Genomic DNA, 18,526 nt, shown 5'->3' with positions numbered 1-18,526 from the left:
ATCATAAGGGTGGGACCCTACTCTGATAGGATTGGTGTCCCTATAAAAGGAGGAAGAGATACCAAATATTACTCCCTCTCTGTCTCTTTCTCTCTCTGCACACTTCCCAGCTTTCCCCACGCCCCCTCCTCACACACAGAAGAGGCCATCTACAAGCTAGGAAGAGAAGCCACAAAACCAGAAACCAATGTTGATGGAGCCTTATCTTAAACTTCTGGACTCCAGAACTATGGAAAAAAATACACTTATTTTTCAAAAAAATTTCATTTATTCAAGCCATTCTGCCTGTGGTATTTTCTTACAGCAGCCTGAGCAAAGACAGGAACAATTCCTCAATCTTCAGGTCTTGCTTGAAATATGCATGCATTCATTCAACAAATACCTCTGCCAGTCATTGTTCTAGGAACTCTACATGTATTAACTCATTTAATCATTTACTCAGGAAAACTCTGAAACAATGTTACATTTCCCCATTACGTGTTTTCAAAATATCTTGGTATTCTTCGTATTTAGAACTCACAGATCCATGGAATTATTTCATCCGTTCATTCAGTGAATATTATTGAGTTCCAATGTACACACTGTGATAGCCGCTTGAAATACACAAGCGAACAAAATAGACACAAATTCTTGTCCTCACAAGTTGGACTTGGCTTCCACTGTCATTCACACTTCCTGGTTCATAGTAGATGCTTAAGAATTGCTTGGGGTATGAGTTACCGAATCAGGATTTTTTGGGTATTGTTTTGTTTTTTTAAGAATTTATTTATTTATTTGACACACACAGAGAGAGAGAGAGAGAGAGAGAGAGAAAGCAAGCACAAGCAGGCGGAGCAGCAGCAGAGGGAGAGGGAGAAGCAGGCTCCCGCTCAGCAGAGAGCCCAAAGTGGGGCTGGATCCCAGGACCCCAGGATCACCACCGGAGCCAAAGGCAGACACTTAACCAGTTGAGCCACCCATGTGCTCCTGAATCTGGATGTGAATCTAAGATCCCTTGGACCTAAAGCCGGAGAACCTGAGTTTTCTGCCAGTGGCAGGATCCTTTATTACATGACTGTTGCTACACAAAGCTTGTCCCATTAAGGGGCTCAGGGTTCAGGACACCACGATGGCGGGGAAATCCCTCCCCACATTCATTCATGTATTTATTCAGTCAACAAGCATGTATCAGACAATTACGCATCAGGGCTGAGCCTTGGGTCCAGCGGGGCAGTAGAACTTGTCCAAGGTCATAACTGTGTGTCCATGGTCACAGAGGGTGGAGCAGAATCCAGTGTGGGTGACCCATCTAGGCCTTTTTCAGTGCACTTCTCTGTCCTGGTCAGGTAGTTTGAGGATATGTGCGGGGAAGGGCCAGAACGGTGGTAAGTGAAGCAAGACATCGGCATGGAGACTCTAATCACTCATCCATCTGTTCATGGAAGAGACCGCACTGGCCACCGACTCTGCCAGGCTCTGTGCCCGGCGGGGAGGGGTGAGGGATGGTGGCCAAACCACATGAGATGCTGTCCTTTGTTCTTGCCCCCTGGGAGGGAGCTCACAGCCCAGGCTTGGAGACACTGGAAGGCGAGAGAGTCCAAGTAGGAACAGACTCAGATTTGTCTCAGGAACCCTCAGTCAGATGTGGAGAAAGAAGTCCTTCCCCAGGGGGGACCTACTCGGGTGGTGAGAACAGTTCTCTGTCCCAGGAGAGTTCCCAGGTGGTTGCGGGGGGGCTACTGTCCTTGGGCTCAGGGAATTCCCGGACTGACCCAGCTCTCATCCATGGAGAAGACTGTAGTGTAGCAGGGGGAATGCAGAGCTCATCGTCAGGGACTACCAGTCTGATGGGAGAGGTCGACTGAATGCTTCCACTCCATACAGAAGGTGGACGCAGGAGAAGACGTGCACACGGAAATAAAGCCCCCACTTACACTAAGCCGAGTTGGCAAGCCCTTCTTGCTTTCTGAAAAGGAAGGACCTTTTCAACAATGAGTGCTGGAAGGGTAGAGGACTTGCGGGCAAGTGGAAGTCGGGAAGGGACTCTCCTCCCCCCTCCCACCCCTCCTCCCTCCAGAAGGGCATTTCTGGAAGTCTCCAGTTGGTCCTGGACCCGGGCAGCTGCTCTGTCTAAGTCTGCCAGCCCCTCAGCTGTCACTCGGCTCCCAAAATAGCAATGGTTGGGGGCAGGGAGAGGAGGTTGTTTATCTGGGATGGAGGGGGACAAGGGGCCTTATAACTGTGCCTAGGGAGGGGGTCTCCCTTCTTTCTGGATCTTTCTCTCACTTTTTGTGGTATAAGTGCCTGAGTCCAGGACGGCCTCTGAACAGGACGCTGGGGCAGAGGTTAGTCAGTGCTCCCACGTGGTAATGACTGTCCAGTCTGGGGCAGGGGATGGCCCTGAGTATCAGTGACAGACTCCAGGGGCACCTGCCCCTGTGGCCAAATATGGTCTGGAGCCACTGGCAAGGGCGATAAAGCCTCTTGGGTGGGGGAGGGGACAGACTAAGGCTTGCTGTCCGGGGGTTCACCAGGGAGCTCAGAGGAACAGCATCACAGGAGGACAGACCAGAAGCACTGTCTTCTAAGAAAGTGAGGCCACCTGGGGGGTTCCTCAGGCCAGGGAGGGAGAAGGGGGACCGAGAGGAACTTTTAAGTCTTGCAGTGAGAATTCAAGCCTTTGGCGGGGTGGGGGGGCTTCACCCGGCCTGCTGGGAGGGACAGAGAGGGAGGCACAGGGACTCCAAGACTCCCTCGACCATGCTCTTCTCCAAGCAAATGCTATAAAGTCCTTCTGGGGTAATGGATTTGGGGGTGCTGCCGGGGGGTGGGTCCTTTCCAGGCAGAGTCCTCACCTTCCATCCAGGTGGGAGGAGACCCTGGAGCTCCAGACCCCAGGTCAGGAGTCCGGCCCTGGGTCTGGAGGTTGGGGCCGGCCCGACAGAGCTGCTCCCATCCTGACAGATGGCGGAGGTGGAAGCCGTGCAGCTGAAGGAGGAAGGGAACAGGCATTTCCAGCACCAGGACTACAAGGCTGCCACAAAGAGCTACAGCCAGGCCTTGAAGCTGACCAAGGATAAGGCTCTGCTGGCCACGCTCTATCGGAACCGGGCAGCCTGCGGCCTGAAAATGGTCTGGAGCGGGCAGGGTGGGAGGCCGAGGGCCCGGAGGCAGGGGTGCGGAGGCAGTCCCCCAGCCTGATGGGCATCATGCACTGTTCCAGCCCTTGCTCCTGGACCCCTCAACTTGGAGAAGGGCGCCTCCCACTGCTTTTCTGTCTTGGAAACAGAAATTCCTCCAGTTGGGGGTCAGCCTAATGAGCACTGGCATCATGCTGGGGTTTTTATATATGTTATTTTGAGGCGTCTTACTAACAGCCCGGTTAGCTACTGTTTTGTGCCCATATCGGAGATTACAAACTCGGGGCTCGGAGGGCTCCATAACGTGCCAAGAGCTCCCAGGTAATTAGCAGCAGAGCCCGGATTCAAACCCAAGATTGCCTAATGCCAGAGCTCATCCTCTCTTCCACGCCCAGCCAAGGCACCGCCTTTTGGGCCCCCTGACAGCCAACAGTTCCCCAGCAAACCCTCTCTGGCTGCCTTACCCTTGCCCACCTTAACCTTGGCTCCTTCTTCTTCCCCCGCTCTCAGGAGAGCTATGTTCAGGCGGCTTCAGATGCCTCAAGAGGTGAGTGCCCCTCCCCCAACCTCTGCCCTCCTGCCCCCAGCATCCCTGTTCTGTATAAGAGGCGCTTTATCAATAGAAGGAATTACAGATCATGTAAAGGTCATCCTAGGCATTGTAGGTGAGGCTTCACATGTCCAGAGAGGCAACCCCTAAATTTTTGCATTTTTGCAACTCGCATTATATATTAAATCATCAGTCGAGGGAGATTTCTTTTGTACAAAGATGTTTCCAACAATGCTTATGTTGTGGTAAAGATACACCCTCCCCTGCTGTAAATTAGGGTATGCTCCTCCAGTGGCTCCCAGAACAAAGGCATGAGCCCAGTCCACTCTGGCCTCGGGCTCCCCGAGGTTAAGGAGGGAGGCAAAGGCCGTTCCACAGGGACCAGAGAGAAATGAACGTTAAAATCAACAACCAACAACAAACAAAAACCTTTAAACTTAACTTTCACTTCAACTTAGACTTAAACTTCAGTCACACCGGCTTCAGTGTATCATCAAAATGGGAAGACTGCTCTTGGCTGCAGGTTTTGGGTTCTGATCTGGTTACTATTCTTTTAGGAGAAAGAGAGATAGTCTGAAGTGAATTCAGAAGGGAGGGAAGCAGCTGGAGAAGGGCCTGGAAATACATCCTCTGAAGAGCAGTTGAAGGAAGTGGCAATATTTAGCTCAGGGAAGGCGATTCCCAGGTGGGATGGAGAGCTGCCTCTAAATACCTCAAAGACTGTGTCACAAGGAGGAAGGATTGGATTTCCTCTCAGGGGTTCCAGGGCGAACTTAGGACAAAAGGGCAAACTTATAGGGAGATATATTTCAGGTAGGAAGAAGGAAGGACTTTCTTGATAGAGCTACGTGGCTGCCTTGAGAAAGAGGGAGCTCTCCACTGCTGGAAGTATGCAAATACCCGTTGGATGAGCACTTGGCTGGGATCGCGACAGAGCAGAGACTGAATCATCAGGCGCTAGATGAGATGACCCTTAAGCTCCCTTCTGACCTTGATAATACGATTCTTACTGCCTCCCTGAAAAAGGGGAGCCTTGGGCCAGATAGTCCCCATGGGTGGATAATGTCCACTGAAGACACAGAAGCCCTGGAACTGGGGACAGCGACAGGGAAGGGAGGAAGGTGGTCTGTGGCCCAGGCCTCTGAGACCCTGTCTCCCTCGTTAGCTATTGACATCAACTCCTCGGACATCAAGGCTCTGTACCGGCGATGCCAGGCCCTGGAGCACCTGGGGAAGCTGGACCAGGCCTTCAAGGACGTGCAGCGCTGTGCCACCCTTGAGCCACGGAACCAAAACTTCCAGGAGACGCTGAGGAGGCTCAACACCAGCATCCAAGAGAAAGTGAGTTGGACCCCTTCCCACAAGCCTTGGCCTGTTTCCCCCCACTCCTAGTAGGGACTAGTTAGGGAAGCAGGACATCAGGGGAGGTCAAACCCTACCTCCCCACTCTTGGATGGAGTAAATACATGGCACAGGCAGGCACCACAGAACAGCCAAGCAGATGCACACATCCAGCCATCTTCGAATGATCAGAGACGCTTGTTCGAGGGTGCAAGCCAGCCAGGACCAGACCATGGGTTTCTTAAATTTCAGGTAGAGGTTTAAAAGAAAAATTGTAACTTGGTATGTATGCAACATGATCTTCCTCCCTTTCTAGGAGGACCAAGGCAGTATTGAGGAGAGGGTATTGCTGAATGATAAAGAGTCAGGAGTCAGTAGGAACAGGAAATCTCTTCTAGGAAAAATGGACCACAGCACACTGCCCAGAGTGCAGACTCGGGGAGTGCCTGAAATAGGCAGGACTGTGGACCAGCAGACCAAGTAGTAGGAGGTACAGAAGGTGCTGGCAAATGGGGCGTGATGATCAGTTAGGTCACTTTCTGGTAGATTCAGAGCACAGGAGTTGGGGCTAGGGGTGCGAGGGATGAGACATCCAAGCATGATGGTTTTAATTGTGTGAGGAGATGTTTCAAAACCGCTTCAGGTTTCTGATCCTGGACACCTAATTCTGTCTTATCCCACGTGTAAGTATATACTAGCTAATTATTAACTAGACTGCAAAACTGGGTGATAATTGGTAGCTTTCCAAGACTTGTGATGACCGAATGAGATAGTGAACCTGGCTAGACTATCAGCCGTATGGGGCAAGGACTTGGTTTTGTTTGCCATTCTACCCCCAGCATCTGCAAAAGTGTCTGGCATGTAATAGTTGCTCAGTAAATGTTTGTTCAATGAATGAGTGACAGTGTAGGGGCCCAGAGGAGATACCCTAATATTTACTGAGCCGCCTGGAATGTGGACCCCTGGCTGCCTCCTTCCCCACTCCGTCCTCTCTTCTCAGCTCCACGTGCAGTTCTCCACGGACTCCAGGGTACAGAAGATGTTCGAGATCCTCCTGGATGAAAACAGTGAAGGTGACAAGCTGGAAAAGGTGAGTGCTGGGCAACATACCGGCCAGCAGAGGGCGCACGCGGGACGCCCCCATAACTATACTTCCCCTGCAGGTCCCGCCCCTATCTCTGGAGAGGGACTCCTGACCGCTTGCGGGAGGGAGGCGGAAGGTGTTCCCTTGGAAAAAGTGAACAAAAATAGGGCAAAGGTTAAGCACTTGGGAAAATTCCCTCATCCTGGCTAAGGGCCTGGAAAAGAGTGAGACCCATGAGGAGACAGTCGTGTAGCAGGGCTGGAGTCTTTATATAAATTTTTGACTATTTCATCATGGATTTTTTTCTTTTTTGCATTGTATTGATTTTGAAATTCTAAAATATTGCATTAGATATTATTTATCTTGATTGCTGTTTTTGACGTCCCTGTAAATTTTGCACCCAGGGCACGTGCCTCACTCGTCATAGCGTGGTTTCCACCGTGAGAATGTTACAAATGGCACATTAAAATAATGTTCTATTCCATTACAAATTATTACAAAAATTTATCCTGAAGTATGAAAATATTTGCTCATGATGTCATCCTCTTAGCCAAATTTGTTGCCTTTTTTTTTTAAATATTCCCGTCTGGTCTTTCTTCAGAGGAGAAAAGATGAACATCTCTGAATGCTTTATATTTATTTATTTATTAAGATTTTAAAAAATGTTAGCCTCCCTTTTTTTTTTTTTTAAGATTTTATTTATTTAATTGACAGAGAGAGACAGAGGAAACACAAGCAGGGGGACTGGGAGAGGGAGAAACAGGCTTCCCGCTGAGCAAGGAGCCTGATGTGGGACTTGAACCCAGGACCCTGAGATCATGACCTGAGCTGAAGACAGATGCTTAACCATTAAGCCACCCAGGCACCCCTTTATTAAGGTTTTTAATTTATTTATTTGACAGAGAGGGAGATAACGAGAGAGGGAACACAAGCAGAGGGAACAGCAGAGGGAGAAGCAGCCTCCCCACTGAACAGAGAGCCCCATGCTGGGCTCGATCTCAGAACCCTGGGATCATGACCTGAGCAGAAGACGCTTAATAACTGAGCCGCCCAAGCACTTCTGAATGTTTCTATTTGTAAGAATTTGACAGACAGTGCCTGGGGAATTTGTGTTAGCTTTATGGTCAGTGAGTCCATATAATATGCAGATACCTTTAAAACAAACTGTTGTGAGGACTTAGTGAGTTGTTATTGATAAATGTGCCTGGACAAGTAGAAAGCCCTTGTCTGATAGAATGGTGATCGCTCTGGTGGGGCTTGCCTGGGCTTCTCTTACCCACCTCCTCCCCAGCATCCCACTCTTCCTCTGCTTGCTCGCCTTCTCCTTCTCCTGCCTCTTGAGTTCTTCCTGCAACCCCAGCTTCTCAGGTTCTGCTGAGGCTGCCTCTCCTGATCTGGGGCCAAGGTATATGTATCCTCATGGCTCTAAGGTGGGAAGACATTGAGGAACTTTCTAGCAAAACTGACTAATTTTGGAATCTGGGATCCAGAGAGGTGCCACGACTTGCCCAGTTTCATGCAGCTAGCACAGAGCAGAATCAGAACTCATACCCAGAACTTTCAAGACCCTTCTCCTGCTCTCTGCCCACCACCTTCCACCTTCCTGAGAACCCTTGTAACTTCAGATGGCCCCGAACAGGTACACAAACTCCAAATGCCAAAACCATATTCAAGGGAGAATTTTAGAGGAAAATAATTCTCCATGTAAAAACACTTCACTTCTGTTAAAAGATTAAATGGAGCGTATTAATAATTTTGAGTTTATTTGAGCAAAATCAATTCGAATGGGGTAGCCCCGAAACAGGAAGTGTTTAGGAGCTCTCCACCCACAGGAGCTGGGGGAAAGACTTATAGAAAAGAGGTGGGACAAAAGCAACCCAATGATTTGATTTACTACAGCTTAAGCAGTTACATTACTTGGGAAAGCCTAGCTGGCTGTGACTGGTTGTTCTTGAGTTTCAATTTCTTTTTTTTCTTTTTCTTTTTCAATTAAAAAAAAAAAGATTTTATTTACTTATTTGAGAGAGAGAGAGAGGGAGAGATGGGGGAGGGAGAGGGTAGCAGTCTGCCGGATGAGCAGGGAGCCCGATGCAGGGCTCGATCCCAGGACAGCAGGATCATGACCTGAGCTGAAGGCAGATGCTTAAACCACTTGAGCCACCCAGGCACACTTAAGTTTCAATTTCTTAACCGTGAGACATTATAGGCTTAGGTTTAGGTTTGCTTACATTAGTTTCTAGGGCATTAAAGCCACTCAGTCTAGGGCCTCCTTGTTTAATGCGTTTAACACCTCAATACCTTTTTTTAGTCCTTATCCATAAGCATATATACACAGTTTTGTTTTAATGTAAGTGCGATCAGAGCGAACCTACTATTTGGTTTCTGTTTATCAGTGTTTGTTTTTCCCCAAGCTGCTGGGTCATCTTTTTACTTACGACTTTGGTGGCTATATTTTGTTGAGTTTGTCTTTATGCAAGGTGTTTTGTTTCTTCTTTTGAATCATTCTAGGGCTACATCACCGGGAGTTTGATTACAGGGAAAGAATCCATGTTTTGAAAATCCAGTCCTGGTGTCTGAGTGGCTCAGCTGGTTGAGCATCTGCCTTCACCTGGGGTCATGAACTTGGGGTCCTGGGATCGAGCTCTGCATTGGGCTCCCTGCTCAGCAGGGAGTCTACTTCTCCCTCTGCTCCTCCGCTCTAGCTCTCTGTCACTCGCACTGGCTTTCTCTCAAATAAATACCTAAAACCTTAAAAAAAAAAAAAAAAAAAAAGGAAAGGAAAGGAAAGGAAAGGAAAGGAAATCCACTCCTTCCACCAACCGCTGCATGGGCTCGCACCGCCACACCTCCTCCACGGCCCCCATTGTGTCCTCCCACCTCAGGCTGCCAACAACCTCATCGTCCTAGGGCGTGAAGAAGCAGGGGCTGAGATGATCTTCCAGAACAACGGGGTGGGCCTGCTGCTGCAGCTCGTGGACACCAAGAGGCCTGAGCTGGTACTGGCTGCCGTGAGGACCCTCTCGGGCATGTGCAGCGGCCACCGAGCGAGGGTGAGGGCCTGGGCTGAGGGCTGAGGGTGACGTGGGGGGCGGGGAGCGGCTGGCAGAAATAGACCCTGGTGCAAAGTCTAAGTTGTGTCCCCTTCCCCCATCCTTGACTGTATGGTCATTGTATGGACTGTGTAATTGTATGCAGAGATTGGTCATCTACATTTCCCTTTGAGCTGGAAATGCCTTTATGCAAAGGTAAGGTTATTGAAAGTGGTTTATGAGGCAGAGCTGAATGCAAAGGCTGTACGGTTGGCATTTTATCTTACTAAATCTTCCAAACCCGGTTCATATCGTGCACTTAGAGGACATTTCAATGCAGACTCACCACATCGCACATGCTCAATGGCCCCCGGGTGGCAGGTGGCTCCTGTGTTGGACAGTCCAGCTTTCAGCCTCTGGAAAGAGGCGTGGCTTGTGTCGGAGGGCTTTCCCAGACTGTGGAGTCCAGGAGGCACTGGCTGTGGGGGTGGGGGGTGCTGAAGGGGGATGGGGGAGTGTATCCCTCCTTCGGGGGCAGGGTGGGGCTGGTCATCCCCTACTTCCTTACCTGCACGGCAGCTGGAAGAGGGACAGGTAGCTGATAGTGGGTTCTGCTGGGGGTTTAGGCCACCGTGATTCTCCATGCGGTCCGGATAGACAGAATCTGTGGCCTCATGGCCGTAGAGAATGAAGAGATGTCTCTAGCTGTCTGCAACCTGCTCCAGGCCATCATTGATTCTCTGTCCGGGGAGGACAAACGAGAACATCGGGGGAAGGAGGAAGCCCTGGTTCTAGGTAGGAGATGGTCTTCTGTGTTTGTCGAGGGGGTGGGGGCCAGGGACAATCAGTCGTCCCCCTCCGGCAGCTCAGTCCCTGTATGTGGAGGTGGTCTGCTTTTCTTTTTATATTTATTTTATAATTATAAAACTAATAGAGGCATAGCAACATCGCTTTCAATAATGTAAAAGTGGAGGTGGTGCGCCTGGGTGGCTCAGTCAGTTAAGCCGTTGACTTTGGTTCGGGGCATGACCTCAGGGTCTTGGGATCAAGTCCCACATTGGGCTCCCTGGTCCGAGGAGAGCCTGCTTCTACCTCTCCCTCTGCTGGCCACTTCCCCTACTTGTGTTCTCTCTCTCTTTCTGTCAAACAAATAAATAAAACCTTTAAAAAAAATAAAAAAGTAGAGGCAACTCAAGGGTCCACGCAGGGGTGAATGGAGAGATAAAATGGGGTCTATACACACAATGGAATGGTATTCCGCCTTCAAAAGGAAGGACATTCGGACACAAGCTACAACGTGGATGAACATTATGAGGAGTGCAGTAAGCCAGGGACAAAAAGATCAGGGCTGCTTGATTCGACTTATATGAGGTTTCTAGAATAGTCCAAATCATGGAGGCAGAAAGTAGGATGGTGGTTGCCGGTGCTAGGAGCAGAGGAAATGAGTTGTTTAGTTTTGGTTTTCACAGGATAACAAAGTTCTGGAGATGGATGGTGATGATGGCAGCAAACAATGTCAATGTTCTTTTTCAAAGATTTCATTCATTCATTTGACAGACAGAAATCACAAGTAGGCAGAGAGGCAGGCAGAGAGGATGGGGGAAGCAGGCTCCCGCTGAGCAGAGAGCCCGACGTGGGACTCGATCCCAGGACCCTGAGACCACGACCTGTGCCAAAGGCAGAGACCCCAATCCACTGAGCCACCCAGGTGCCCCAATGTCAATGTTCTTAATGCCAATGAGCGGGATGCTTACAAATCATTAAAATGAGGGGTGCCTGGGTGGCTCAGTTGGGTTCCCTGCTCAGCGGGGAGTCTGCTTCTCCCTCTACCCCGCCCCTCACTCCCCCACCTCCTTGTGCTCCCTCTCTCTGTGCCAAATAAATAAATTGAATATTTTGTTTTTTTAAGATTTTATTTTTATTTATTTATTTGACAGAGAGAGACACAGCAAGAGAGGGAACACAAGCAGGGGGGTGTAGATGAGGGAGAAGTAGACTCCCTGCTGAGCAGGAATGCGGGGCTCAATCCCAGGACCCCGGAATCATGACCTGAGCTGAAGGCAGACATTTAGCGACTGAGCCACCCAGGTGCCCCAAATAAAATCTTTTTAAAAAATGGTTAAAATGAGGGGCACCTGGGTGGCTCAGTTGGTTAAGCGACCGCCTTTGGCCCAATTTATGATGGAGTCCCAGGATCAAGTCCCGCATCAGGCTTCCTGCTTGGCAGGGAGTCTACTTCTCTCTCTGACCCTCCCCCTTCTCATGCTCTCTCTCTCTCTCTCAATAAATAAATAAACTCTTTTTAAAAAAATGGTTAAAACAATAAATTTTATTCATGTATATTTTACCACAACTAGAAAAAAGTAAGAGAGATGTATTGGAAAAATTTGGAAAAATTCAGAAATATGTAAAGACAAAAAAAACCCCACAAACCCTCTGTAACCCCACTCCAGATAATTATTACCACTGCCATGTGTGTCTTTCCAGTCTCTCTTTTTTTAAAGATTTTATTTATTTATGTGACAGAGAGATAGTTGGAACAGTGAGAGCAGCAGATAGAGGGAGAGGAAAAGCTTGGGTAGAGAGCCCAACGTGGGGCTTGATCCCAGGACCCCGGGATCCTGACCCGAGCCGAAGGGAAACGCTCAACCAACTGAGCCACCCAGATGCCTAGGAGTCCTAGATTCTTTCTTTCTTTCTTTCTTTTTTTTTAGATTTTGTTTATTTATTCAGAGAGAGAGAGAGATAGTGAGAGAGCACAAGCAGGGGGAGCAACAGACAGAGGGAGAAGGAGAAGCAGGCTCCCCGCCGATCAAGGAGCCCTACGTGGGGCAGGGATCTGACGGAGCCAAAGGCAGACGCTTAACTGACCGAGCCACCTAGGTTCTTGATGTGGTTCTGACTTACTGTTGTAATGGTCAGCAAGTCATTCTTTTTCTGTGCTAGAACCACTGGAGGGTCCGAGATGGCCTCACTTGTATAATGGGTGGTGAACTGGAGATGCTGTCCAGGACACCCTGGTTTTTCTATTTGTGGCCTCTCTAGTGGGCAGCTTGGGTGTCTGTAGAGCATGGTGGCTGCATTCTCAATGCACAAGCCCCAGTGTACAAGTGCTTTTAAGCTCCTGGGGGTGCTGTAAGTCCCATGACCAGCCCCGGGGCCAGAGTGCAAGGGCCTGAGAACCCGGATGCTGAAAGGGGTGGGTCATGGGCGGCCACAGTGTTCTTGGGAAGTAGAGACATGTTGGACATCTTCGCTAAAGAATTCTAGATGCGGATTTCAAATCTATCTCCTTGTAGCTTCCATCCCCCTCTGACTCCAGTTCTGCCCTCTGAAGAGTCACAGAATAAGTCTGTTCTCTCGCCCTTATCTGGGAACAAACTATCATGTTCACTGATGACTTTTCTTGTCCAATTAAATAGCTTCAACCTTCATCTGTCATTAATATGACATTTTGGGGAGATCCTTCCTTTTCCGTGTACCTCCCTCCCTCCCTTCCTTGTTGCCTGTCTGCTTGCTTTCCTGCCTCTGTTTCCTCCTTGCCTTTCCTCTCCGCCTGCCTCCCTCCCTCCTCCCCTGCCTCGCAGCCTCCTCCCCTGCCTGCCTGCCCGCCTCCCTCCCTCCCTCCTTCCCTTCAGGCCTGCCTTTGGCTCCAACCTTAAAATGAGAACAAAATTCCCTAAGATGTAGAGAAGCCAGACAGGGCAAAAAGCAGGAAAAAGCACTTACCTTTAATCCCCCAGGGGGCAGGGAAAATGTGGCATCCCATCGGAGGCTTGAATTCAGGCTCCCAGCAGGTCTGGATCTGCAGGGAGTAAGATGTCTGTAAGAAGTATACATTTCTTTTCTGGAAAACATTTTGTTCAATCAGTTTATTAAAAGCTACATGAAGCATCCCTGGCTCCCCGTCAGTCGTGTCTAAGAATAGGGAAATTTCTAAGAACCAGAGCTGTTCAGGGTTGGCATGAGCTGTAGTACACAGGGCTGAGTGACTGGAGGCCCACTTGAGGGTATTGTCTAGGGACAATACCTCTCCCTTTTTTGGGGTGAGATGGGCAATACTATACCCTCCTGGGAAATTCCAACCTCCAGGAAGCAGTGGATTTCTTGTTTCCGGAGTCCTTCTAGAAGACTCTGCCATTGCGGGTCCTATAGGTCTGAGGCTCCCTCCTCTCTCTTTACCCCTGTCCTCTCTTTCCTCAGACACCAAGAAGGACCTGAAGCAGATCACCAGCCACCTGCTCGACATGCTGGTCAGTAAGAAGGTGTCTGGCCAGGGCAGGGATCAGGCCCTGAACCTGCTCAATAAGAATGTCCCCAGGAAGGACCTCGCCATTCACGACAACTCACGTACCATCTACGTGGTGGATAATGGTGAGGAGGTGGGAGGGTCTGGGGCTCAGGGCAGCCTTTGGAGTGGGCACCAGGGTCTTTGGCTCTGAGCAGAAAGCAGAAGAGTTGTGGCCCTTGCCCGGGATAAGGCATTAGCAGTTAGGAACCTCCAGGGGCTGGTGAAAATACAGATCAAGGCACAGGTCTGAATTCAGGACCTGAACAAACCCAGAAAATGTCCAAACACACTGGAAAACACCTGGGCAGAGTTACCTCATCAAGGGGGGTGATACCAGAGAAAAACAGGACTCCCCTGACCATGGGGTAATGTTCCTGAAGTCCTGTGGTTGGCGACATACTCCACGGGCCTTCTAGAAGGGCGAAAGGGCATCAAGTGAATTATATAAAAAGCACAGTAATGAGGTTCTGGTGGAGGGTCCCTACATTGCCCAGCTCCAGGTGTTACCCTTACTCCCAAATCAGATTAAATTGTTGGGGAGTCATTCCCACGGCTTTATAATCTACTGTGGTGAACTCCCACAGGGTTAAGAGCCACAGACCATCCTTCATTTGAAAAGGCTCAGGTTAGCTCTCACCTGTTTGAAATGTATCTTCTTTTGATACTGTTTTGGTTTTCACAGGTCTCAGCAAAGTGTGCTGTAACAGATTTTTCTAGGGCTTATAAACCTCCTCCCTCTCCTCCCCTCCCCCACCCTGCCTCCCCTTCTCAGTTCTGGTTCTCTCTGCATATGCTTCAAAGGGGGAACCACAGACCTCTTTCTCTCTGCACTAGGACCGAGGTCCAACCACACAGTTAAGGGGAAGAGCAGGTGGGGAGCAATATTTGTTATTCAAGGCACTGAAATAAAGTGCTCTTGGGTAAAAATAATGTGGATTCGTGAATCCTGTTACACTCGTGAGAAGCTGCCTTGTTGAGGAGCTCCTTTACAGGCTGGTCTGGGAGACTTGGACCAGGGTAGCCGTTGGAACGTCCTACCTCAAGGGAGCTTTTGAATTCAGGGAGGGGCAGTGATGGATGGGGACGAGGTCCAGAGGGTTTCAGCAGAAGAGGAATGAAATGCTCAAGGCAAGGGTAGGACTGGAAGGCAGCGTGGGGGCTGAGGTTGGGGATGGGGTGGGAGGTGGGGGGTGTATTCAGTGGCTGTCTCTGAAAACCAGACTGGGGAGGTTGGGTTGGTTCATCAACCCCCTCCCGTGACTCCCCAGCCCTGCCTGTGCTTCTGTGTGGGTGGCAAAGTATGCAGGACCGAAAATGTATACTGGGGGGAGCTTTTAATTCCCTCCCAGCGTCCAGAGTTTCATGAATCCCGGCATCGGCCTTGAGTTCTCCCCCTCCTGCTAACCTGCACCAGCTGAGGTCGGACCAACTCCTTGCCACTCCTAAAACCTGGCTCTGAAGTCAAGCTTTCAGGGGTCCCAGAGGCAGCATAACATAACAGTTAATATCATGGGCTTTGAAGTCAGCTGTGGTTGGGACAGCGTCCTTGCTGTGTCACCTGCCAGCGGGGCAACTTACTTGACTCCTCCATGTCTTGGTTTTTTTCCACTCTGAAAAACGGGAATAATGATTTTTAACCAGGAGGTTTTTGTTATGCAGCTCTTGGCACATAGCAAGCGCTCAGAACAACTTACTACAATTCTTTGTTGAAACAAATTACCCCATCTGAGGTGTCACCACTCTGTCCTTCTCACAGCTTCTGTCCTTTTCACAGCTTATTGTAATCTTTATGTGACTGTTCCTTATTGCACTGTGAGCTTTCTGAGGAGAAGACTGCATCCTTCAGATTAGTATTCATTGCCTAAAAGATGCTAATTTATTTATTCACTTATTCTTTCATTTATCCAAGGGATAGGCAATGATTGGATTAGCCTAATGGGTAATAGGAAATCAGTGAAGATTCTTCAACAGAGGAGAGGAGAAGAGATAGTAATTATAAATAGCACATGTAGCATTTACTAACTAAATAATAAATGCTCACTGGGTGATGATGGTATATCTGGATTAACTCCAGCAGTACATGATCCCATGGGGTCCTCAAACGTTCTGCGGTAGGTACTATGTTCCCACATTACAGATGAGGTATGGGGTAAAGAGAATATCAGATAGTATTTGAGGAAGGTTATACATCAACCTGCAGGTTGTTAGCACTGGTACGGTCCTTGGAGATCAGCTTGTCCTAATTTTATAAATGTGAAAATAGAGGCCCACCCGCAGCGGGAGGTGAATTGCTCACCTAGGGGCACAGTCAGGGGGAGAACGCGGGTCTCCCGGCCCGTGCCAGTGCCCCTCCCTCCGGATAAGGCATGTGTTGCCGAAAGGCAGGCTGGAGAGAAGCTGGTGTTAAGACAACGGAACAAGATGGTGTGTGTGTGCAGACAGACCCCAGCAGATCTGGCGTTATCTGTCCTGCAGGCCTGAGGAAGATCCTGAAGGTGGTGGGGCAGGTTCCAGATCTGCCATCCTGCCTGCCTCTGACCGACAACACCCGCATGCTGGCCTCTATCCTCATCAGCAAGCTCTACGATGACCTGCGCTGTGACCCTGAGCGCGACCACTTCCGCAAGATCTGTGAGGAGTACATCACGTGAGTCTCATGGGATCACGTTCTGTGTTAGTTATCAATGGCTGTGTAGCCAATCACACCCAAATTTTGCAGTCTGAATTAGTTGTTCCACAATGCAACCGCTGTTTGGGAGTGGCTAGGCTGGGTGGATCTGGCTCTGGGGCTCTGAGGAGCGTACAGTCGCACATCTGCCTGGGCTGCTGTCATCGGAAGGCTTGACTGGGGCTGGAAGACATCTGCTTCCAAGATGGCGCACTCATATGGCTGGCGTGCTGGTGCTGGTGGTTGACAGGAGGCCTCCGTTCCTCCCGGTGTAGCCCTGTCCACGGGCTGTTTGAGCGTCATCACCGCATGGTAGCTGGCTTCCTCAGAGTGAACAATTCAGAGAGAACAAGCAGAAGTGGCAGTGTCTTCTCTAACCTAGCTTCGGAAGTTGTACACTATCACTTCCACCACATTCTTTTTGCGAGAAGCCAGCCATCAGGGGTGGTCTGCGTTTAAGAGGAGAGGGTTAGGCTCTACCTTTTGCATGGAGGAGCATCAAAATATTTTTGGACTTATTTTAGACCTACCATAAGCACCCACTTGAAGGAATAAATGTCAGCTTCTCCAAGAGGGAGACCTGGCTCTGTTGAGACCTTAGGCACTCTGTGGCCTCAGTGAGCCGAGGCAGAAACCTGGGACCCTCAACAGTGGTGTTCTGGTCTCCCCACCACCACTCTGCCGTCGCTGTGACTCAGATGCTCTCTCTGAGTCATTTTCTTTATGTGTCCCCTGCCTTCTCCTCTCACTGCTGCACCGTCTTTTAAACCTTTATTCCAATGATCCTCGTGCTTGTAAATTATTCAGACTTCTGGGACCCCACCCGACTCTACTGGTAGTCTGGGCTGTGGCTCAGGAAGTTACATATTTATTTTTCTTTCTTTTTTTTTTTTTAATTTTATTTATTTGACAGAGAGAAATCACAAGTAGGCAGAGAGGCAGGCAGAGAGAGAGAGAGAGAGGGGAGGAAACAGGTTCCCCGCAGAGCAGAGAGCCCAACGTGGGGCTCGATCCCAGGACCCTGGGATCATGACCTGAGCTGACGGCAGAGGCTTTAACCCACTGAGCCACCCAGGCGCCCTAGGAAGTTACATATTTAAAAAGTATCCCAGGAGAGTCTTGGGAGGATGGAGACGCTCTGCTTTTCCTTTCTCCCTTCCAGGAGTTGGCAAACTTTTCCTCTAAAGGGCCAGAGTAAATATTTTACATTTGGTGGGATGTGTACCCCTCTGTTGCATATTAAAAGACAAAACAAAACACACAAAAAATGCTTTAAACTATAAAAAACATTCTCGGCCTCCCAAATTTGGCCAAGCAGCCCAAGTTTGCCAGCTCCTGCTCAATCCTGTAGCTTCCCCCGAGCCCTGACTGCTTCACTGAAAGCTCCTCTGGGCTTCTCTGGTCTTTCTCTGCCTCAGCTTTGGCTTTTGTGACTAGCTTCCTGGGTGTCTCATGAGGTCCCAAATTTTGAGTCCCAGGAACTGTCGCCCAGCCAGGCTTCGGGAGGGCGGAGGTTTTGGGACAGACGAGGGCCCCTCCCAGCCAGCCTGCCTGCCTCTGTGCAGGCCTTGTTCCTGCCTGAATCAGTCACTGAGCCTAAACAGGTGGGGTCACCTCCTGCAGCACAGGCACCTGAGGTGACCACCCCCAAGGACATAAGCCACCCTGCTTCATCAGTGGCTGGGGCAGGGGCTGGGGTGGGTGCAGTGAGTTGAGAGGGCAGCCCCTGACTGATTATTCCCACACGGACATTTTGCTGTAGAGTAGATGATGGTCTTTTCCAGAAGCAAGGCAGACCCCTCTCTTCCTAGGGGGAGGGCCTGGGACCAGGCAGGAGAGTAAGCAGTTCAGGCTACCGCATGACTTGGTCACATTGAGGATGATGCTGGGTGCTGGGCACCACAGTACGCCCTTCCGTGTTGTAAGGGTTGCTATACTGTCCCACTAGACATCTCAGCTGCTGGGAAGCCCATTCATGGACAGCTCTCGCTTGTAACCTCTCTTTGGAACCTCCCTCAGCTGGAGACAGCTTCATTTTCCCCAGGGCAGCCAGCATCCAATGACTCGTCCTTCCTCACAGCTGGAAAAAGCTCTGGAATGTGTTCCTTGCTGTAAGCCTCATCACAGACTGAGGCTTCATGCTGGCTAAGTTGTAGCCCATTGCAAGACCCTCTGCCAAGTCATGATTCCTTTCCTTTTCCAGCATGAGCTGATACCAAGGGCTCTCCCTAAAAAAGTTCCTGCATCTCAATCCCCATCCTTCTGTGTGTGTTTTTAGGGACACAGCCCATGGTATGTCTGTTCTATGACTTACCCTCACTGTAACTCTGATCAGTAGTAGTACTTTACCATCGGTTTCTAGATCAAGAAGCTGAGGCTCAGAGAGGTTCATTGAATTGCCTAAGGTCATACAGCACATGAATGGTTAGATCTGGGATGTGAAT

The 18,526-nt window shown here is 49.7% G+C and overlaps 1 protein-coding gene across 2 annotated transcripts in view; it reads left to right on the top strand.

Annotated features, from left to right (window-relative positions):
* Positions 1 to 2,461: 2,461 nt before the first annotated feature.
* The window catches only part of UNC45B (unc-45 myosin chaperone B), a 30,715-nt gene continuing 14,650 nt past the window's right edge, over positions 2,462 to 18,526 (top strand). For both annotated transcript variants that reach the window (XM_059149530.1, XM_059149529.1), the window contains exons 1-9: positions 2,462 to 2,571; positions 2,944 to 3,111; positions 3,630 to 3,666; positions 4,835 to 5,010; positions 6,011 to 6,100; positions 8,977 to 9,144; positions 9,750 to 9,918; positions 13,327 to 13,497; positions 15,890 to 16,061. In XM_059149530.1, coding sequence (XP_059005513.1) covers positions 2,944 to 3,111; positions 3,630 to 3,666; positions 4,835 to 5,010; positions 6,011 to 6,100; positions 8,977 to 9,144; positions 9,750 to 9,918; positions 13,327 to 13,497; positions 15,890 to 16,061 — 1,151 coding nt within the window. In that variant the 5' untranslated portion in view covers positions 2,462 to 2,571. The remainder of the gene's footprint in view (positions 2,572 to 2,943; positions 3,112 to 3,629; positions 3,667 to 4,834; positions 5,011 to 6,010; positions 6,101 to 8,976; positions 9,145 to 9,749; positions 9,919 to 13,326; positions 13,498 to 15,889; positions 16,062 to 18,526) is intronic.

Source organism: Mustela lutreola, chromosome 15, assembly GCF_030435805.1.
Source record: "Mustela lutreola isolate mMusLut2 chromosome 15, mMusLut2.pri, whole genome shotgun sequence".
Taxonomy (NCBI): Eukaryota; Metazoa; Chordata; class Mammalia; order Carnivora; family Mustelidae; genus Mustela; species Mustela lutreola.
This window is presented reverse-complemented; position numbering and strand designations above follow the sequence as displayed.